Here is a 6694-nt window from a genome sequence, read left to right on the forward strand (position 1 = left end):
AATGAAATACTGATACAGGTTACAACAAGATGAACCTTGAAAACTTTACGCTAAGTGAAATAAGCCAGTTATGAACAGCCGCAGAGTGTATGATTTCATTTATATGAAACGTCCAGCATAAGCAAATCCACAGAGATAGAAAGCACATTAGTGGTTGCCAGGGCCTAGGAAAAGGGGGTGATGGAGTTTGACTGCTAAGGGGTACAGGGTTTCTTTTTGGGGTGAGGGAAGTTTTCTAAAATTAGATAGTGGTGCTGGTTGCACAACTTTGTAAATATACTAAAAACTATTGAATTGCACATTTTAAAAGGATGAATTCTATGCTATGTGAATTACATCTCAATGAAACTGTTATTTAAAAACAGAAACACAAGCTTGTTTATAAGCATTTCCTAATCTGATTTTTTCTGAAGCCAAATATCTGGATGGGAAAAAAAAGACCAATACCCACCATATGTAATAAAGTGCTCCATTGTATTTAGATGGCAGCAGATGACATTATAATTTTTGCTTCAACCATCAAAATAATTTTTGAAACTCATGAGCAAGACAGTCTATTTATCCCTATTTTTACCCATTCCAATTGTTCTTTTTCCTTCCTAAAGTGCCATCCTCCTCAGGTATCATTTTCTTTCTGTCTAGGGAACTTTCTTTAGCCGTTCTTTAAGGGTAGGTCTGCTGATGAAAAATTCTCTTAATTTTCTTTCATCTGAGAATGTCCTTATTTCCCTTTCACTTCTGAAGGAGGTTTTCACAAATATAGAATTTGTGTGTGTGTGTATGGGTGGTAAACTGAACCAGCGATTAGTTTCGCTCTGTACCACCTCTTTCAGTGTCCTTGACGCTTCAGGATTGCCTTTTTTTCCTTGACCATGTAGGGAGGACAATTGCCCAATCAGTGTACACGAATCTGTTGGGTTTCTTAAACAGTCACACGGATGCCATAGAGATGTTCAAATGTGATGGTGAACAGGCATTTTGAGAAAGCCATTAAGGCTTAAACTCAGGCCAGCCCTCATTGTGAAACTGGGATGGGGTCGTGGTGACTCTACCTCTTGCAGACAGCTTTTTAAAAGTTACAACTATAAGGAAACATGAGCATTTTCCCACTTCATTAAATAGTCTTGAAAACATGATCAAGTTTGGGTTGGACTTGGTTTACAATAAAGATGAGATGAAACCATGAAAGGGCTTTTAAACACACCAGCAAGAAATGCCATGAACGAGGGCAAATGAAAACCTGAGAGATTCTGTGCAGTATCCAGGACAAACAATGGATTAAGAGAAGTGCTTAGAAATCACTATAGGGTATGAAGGACTTCAGTACATGCCACCCCAAAATATGCCACTTCGGTTATACTAATTATTTTTAGCTGAAGTCATCTGAAAAAACAGCTTTCTCTGAAATCCCCTTATCTGCTTAAAGACAGAGCTTCTAAAAGGAACTCTGTCATAAATCCCCTCTGTGGAAGTTTCATCAACCAGGGAGGATTGACTCTTACCGCAGGAGAAGAACTAGAAGTCAACACCACACCCAGACAAACTCTGTCTCAAACTGTGAAATCTCCCATCTATGCTTCTAAGGTGTCATCCAACTTTCTACAAATCATTTCCTCTTCCCTAGATTGCCTAAATCTTCCTTCCCTTTCCCCTGTTAAGGTGGCATATAAGATCTCAAATCTCACTGCCTTTCTGGGTATTCTTTTTTTTTTCTTATGACGCCATCGCCCAAATAACATTAAAAATTAATAAATATGTATACCTTTTCTCCTGTTACTCTGCCTGTTGTCGGTTTTTTTCATTGACCTAGGAAGTGTATATATTGACATATTGAATCTAGGAGGGTAGAGGGAAAGTCTTTCCTCCCCTACAGGTAAAAGGGAAGGACAATGGGGCAATTCATGAATAAAGAAATACACGACACCAGCAAATATACCAGAAAGGGGGAAAAAATGCGCATGTGGGTTTGGTGAAACTCCACAGTGCAGAGTTACCAGAAAAATGTGAATTAAAGAAAAGTACAGAGCAGGGCTTCCCTGGTGGTGCAGTGGATAAGACTCCCCACTCCCAATGCAGGGGGCCCAGGTTCCATCCCTGGTCGGGGAACTAGATCCCACATTCATGCTGCAAATAAGAGTTTGCATGCCACAACTAAGGAGCCCGCCTGCTGCAACTAAGACCCGGCACAACCAAATAAATAAATAAATAAATAAATAATTTTAAGAAAAAGTACAGTGGGTTGGCTGGCCCAGTTTTCTGTGGAGACAGGGAGGGAGAGGGGATGGTGTAAACGGGCAGAGCGTTCAGGGTGGGCCTTCTGTGCAGAATCAGCCCAGCGGTCCAGACCCTCCGGGCCTCTACTGTCCCTGCTCTAGCACATTCTGCAAAAGTATCCCAGGGCAGCAGCACCCTCCTAAGCACTCAGGCCCTCTGGGCTCTCTTCTTGGCGGTCCGGGAGGAGGCGGAGCTTGCCGGGGGGCGGGTCCGGGGGTGGGGCTGAGTCCGCGCCAGCAGCTCTATGGCGCCCGGCAAGGGGCGTGACCACGCTAGGGGCGGAGCTACGCTGGCGGCCTCAACTCGGGGAGCAGGCGAGGGGGCGGAGCTGTCCCTGGGCGGCTAAGGCGGAGCCTTGGCTGTGGGTGCCACTGCAGCTGGAGCCCAGCCAGGTAGGCGAGACCGAGAGCGGGGCGGGACGCGAGGGCTGCTGGCCGCCGGCTCAAGGCCTCGCCTCCACCTGCCCGCCCGCCTGCGGTGCAATCGGTCGGTGGAGCCTACGCCGGGCCGGGCCCATGGCGGCGTCAGCGGCCCTGTCTGCGGCGGCGGCGGCGGCGGCCCTGTCGGGCCTGGCGGTGCGGCTGTCTCGCTCGGCCGCGGCCCGCGGCTCGTACGGCGCCTTCTGCAAGGGGCTCACGCGCACGCTGATCACCTTCTTCGACCTGGCGTGGCGGCTGCGCATGAACTTCCCCTACTTCTACATCGTAGCCTCGGTGATGCTCAACGTCCGCCTGCAGGTGCGGATCGAGTGAGCACCCGCGACTACCGCGCGACCGCGACGGCAGGGGCGCCGCGGGGCCCGGGGCCGCCGGGACGCGGCGAGGGAAGGAGGAGGGGCGGCCCGGGCCCCCGGACCCTAGACCTCGGCGGAGGTCACGGCCACCGAGCCCCAAGCCCCGGCTCTGGCCACCCACGTCGCGGCCGGTGACGAACTGCACAGAAACTGGCGAAACGGGCCCTTTCCATCGAACTCGAGAAAATTACTTGAGTGCGGCCGACCTGTTGCCTCACCTTGGCCGAAGGGGGGAGCGGAAGGAAGAAATTCTGCAGCAGGAACGTGAATGACTGGCCCTGACCAAAGAGGTAGGAGGCCAGAGGTTGGACTTCGGGCTGGAGGGAGGCGGTTGCCATGACATCTAGATGTCCAGGCCCCTCGGTGGTTTGGGGGAGCCGTGGAAGGGGCCCGAGGAAGCCAGCCCGGAAAGCTGCCGAGCCGCGAGCAGGCAAGGCAGGGCGGGCGCAGGCCCTCCGGACTCCCTTGTCAGATTTCCAAGATGGGGGTGAGGGGCGGCGGCCTCGGCATCTTGGAGGGTCAGCCCATCACCTCCCGCCCACGGCCCCAGTGGTGCCACCTGAACACGGGGGAGTGGAGGGAAATGGGCTCGGGGAGGCCCAGGGGAGGCCCAGGGGAGGCCCTAGAGGAGAAAAGATGCTGCTACCCTTGTCCTCTACCCGCTGGGAGGCAGCCTGGAAGGGTGGTTGTGTCCTTGGCCAAAGCCCAGGTCTGTCTCTTTCTCAGCCCTTTGCAGACCGGCCTCCTGCCTGGTCTCTGGGGCCAGGGGACTGCTCTCTGCCTGCTTCTGCTGTCCCTGTTGCTCCCCTCTCCGCTCCCCTAGGGCATCCTCCAAAGCTCCGCATCTGGGGACGGGGAAGAGCAGGAAAGGTGCATTCCTCCCCGGCCCTCCCCCCATCTCAGCCACGCTCCCTCCAGCTCGTCCCAGTGCCCTCCCGGCGCCACAGCCCTGGACGGCCTCCAGCAGCCCCCGTGTCCCAAAGGATTTGGGAAAGTGGGGATCTCCTTGAGCGGAGGGCAGCTCTCAGGCTGGGGTGGAGAGCACATGGAGAAGGGGCTTGTAGAGGAGGTGACGCCTGGGGAGACAGGGACCTCTCTGGGTGGGGAGGCAGCTCGCAAGTCCCCATCTCTTTCTTTGTCTCAGGAACTGGTGTTATAGGAAGTGACCTGCCCCTTCTCTGGTCTTGTCAAGAGCGTCCCTAACCCTAACCCTGACCCTGACCCTAGAGCTGCCTGGGGAGCAGCCTAGAGAAGGGCCTGACCCACGAGGAGAGGAAGGGACCAGGCAGAGACCCCGAGGGGTGGGGTGGCCCAGTGGTCCGGTTCTGGCGTGGGGAAGGAAGGACAGACCTAGCGACACTCTGGGGGAGCTCTGTCCTCCCCACGTACTGGGGCTCTGGGAGGGGAGAGATTTGCCCTTATCACACAGGTAGGAAGTGGTGGAGCCGAATCTGCCTCTCGGCCTGCACTCTCCCACCTTCTTCTGGAAGACCTAGCACAGTGGGATGGGGGAAGGGAGCAGAGGCTCCCAGGGGACCTAGAGACAGAGGGGCCCATGGTAGGGAAAGTGGAGTGTATGGGAAGTCACAGGGAAGACCGGGGGACAGTCTGAGCTGAGATGGGCGGGGGAGAGATGAGTCCCAGCACCCCCGGGCAGCAAGGCCCTCACCCACAGAGCCGGACCTCCCCACCCTGGCGCAAATCCCACCCAAGGCTGGACCAAGGGCTCCTCGGTGTTGAGTGGCGCAACCCTCTCAGTTTGGGTGGTGGGGTCGGGAGGGTGGGTGGCTCCTGGGGAGCGTGTCACCAGGAGGGGAAGGGACAGTGGTGGGTGGGATGGGGCTGAGCCCCACGCCTGACCCCATGTCTCTGTCCCCAGGCTGGCCCCTGGGCCCAGCATCGCACGGGAGACTCTCCTCTGGATGGGCCTGCATTGGTCCTGGAGGCCTTGGCTGCACTGCTGACTGACACACCAGGAGCGGTGCAGAGGGGAGGCGGGAGAGGCCCTGGCCCTCGCCCCGCACCGGTCCCACGTCTGCTCGGGCGGTGGTTGCTCATGGTCGATGCACTCAGAGTTCCTGGGGCTGAGGACCCCAGCAGCCTGCTTGCCCCCAGGACAGAGCGGCCAAGCCTCACACCATGTGCCCTCCTCAGCTGCCCAGCTGGAGCCGGGTCCCAGGTGAGGATCTCTGCCTGCCTCACCCCGGGGCCGGAGGCTGCGGCAAGGCCACCACGTGCCGCCCACAGATGCCCACCGACGGGGCCTGATGGCTTCCTTCCTTGTGCCAAGTCACCCGGGAGCCCTGGTCCTGGTGGCCCCTCCTCCACCCCAACTGTGTCCACTTCTGGGAGCCTGCCAGCCTGCGGACTGCATCCACGGAGCTCTGGGGGCAGCCTCTGAGAGACTGTGACACGGGGCTGCACGGGAGGAGAGGAGCAGAGGGCGAGGGGCCTCCTTGGGGCTGATTCGCAGATGTGCCCCTTTCAAGCCCAGCTCTCACCCTCCGGGTGGCTCGATCCCCAGCTGCAGCCTCTTGCTGGGCCAGCCTGAGAGGGCCTGAGAGTGGCACAGGGGAGGCTCTTCTCTGACCGCGTGGGTGCCCGTGTGTGAGTGCGCGTGTATGAGTGTGGGCGGGTGTGAGCGTGTGTGTGGGTGCTCGTGCACACACACGAGTGGCTGTGCGTTGCGGCGGGCGCGGAGCTGTTGCGCAGAGTGAGGTGCGCAGGGTGCCCCGTCCTCGCTGGGCTCGGGGCTCAGCCGGAGCTGCCTGGGGCTGCTTCCCAACAGGGAGAAAGCATGCTGGAGGCCCAGGGGCCCGGGCTCACAGACCCCCTCCCACCCGCAGAGAACCCCCCCATCGTGGGAGGGGCACGGCGGTGGCCCTGGCTGGGGCTGTCTGCGCCCTGAGGGACTGGCCGAGGGAGGGGCTGGGGACGCGTCCTTAGCATGCGCTCCTGCCGCCGCTGTTCTTAGGGTTCTGGCCTTGAGTACTTAGCTGCCTCTGCTTTCCCACCTCTTCCTCGTCTCCCCCACTGGGCCCTTGCTGCTTGACGGGCTCTCAGAGCACTTTATTTATTTGCCGTCTGTTTCTCAGGCAGTGGAGCTTCTACAAAATCAGACACCGACTTGAATAAGACAACTTCCACTTTTCTGTGTGTGATGTACTCTGCACCGGGCAGCAGCGTCTGGTCAGAGAAATGTTCCTGTTTCGGGTGTTGTCAAATCTTGTTGTCTGTCTCAGTTAAGAAGAAAGTCCTTTGAGTTCAATCACATAAAAACTGGAGGCCTCCTGTTTCTGCCGCCTTGGAGGAGAGAGGGGCCGGAGGCGAGCTCACCCCACTCTGGTGGCCGGGAGCTGGGGGAGGGGAGCACCCCGAGGGCCCTAAGGGGGCGGGGCTGAGGGCGGGGCTGGTGCCGGGTCAGAAGATGCAGGGAGACCCGACCTGACCCTGACCACTGCTCCCGTGAGGGGAAGGCAGCAGCACAGGCCTGGCCCAAGAGGCGGCACTTTGTCCCATTCACAAACTTCATTTGAATAAACTAACACCTAAGCCTTTTCTTCATCTCAGAGGCTGGTGTTAGAAGGCGCGTAATTCAGCTGAACCCCGGGGGTGGGCTGGGGTAGG

At 57.1% G+C, this 6694-nt stretch overlaps 1 protein-coding gene across 1 annotated transcript; it reads left to right on the forward strand.

Moving 5' to 3' along the window:
* The first annotated feature begins 2615 nt into the window (after nt 1-2615).
* On the forward strand, nt 2616-6408 carry LOC137756851 (small integral membrane protein 10-like protein 2A). Its single transcript, XM_068533389.1, has 2 exons — nt 2616-3357; nt 4947-6408. Exon 1 carries the CDS (start codon nt 2790-2792, stop codon nt 3024-3026), a length of 237 nt encoding a protein of 78 aa, XP_068389490.1. The 5' UTR covers nt 2616-2789; the 3' UTR covers nt 3027-3357; nt 4947-6408.
* Nucleotides 6409-6694: the final 286 nt, after the last annotated feature.

This window comes from Eschrichtius robustus, chromosome X (assembly GCF_028021215.1).
Source record: "Eschrichtius robustus isolate mEscRob2 chromosome X, mEscRob2.pri, whole genome shotgun sequence".
Classification (NCBI taxonomy): domain Eukaryota; kingdom Metazoa; phylum Chordata; class Mammalia; order Artiodactyla; family Eschrichtiidae; genus Eschrichtius; species Eschrichtius robustus.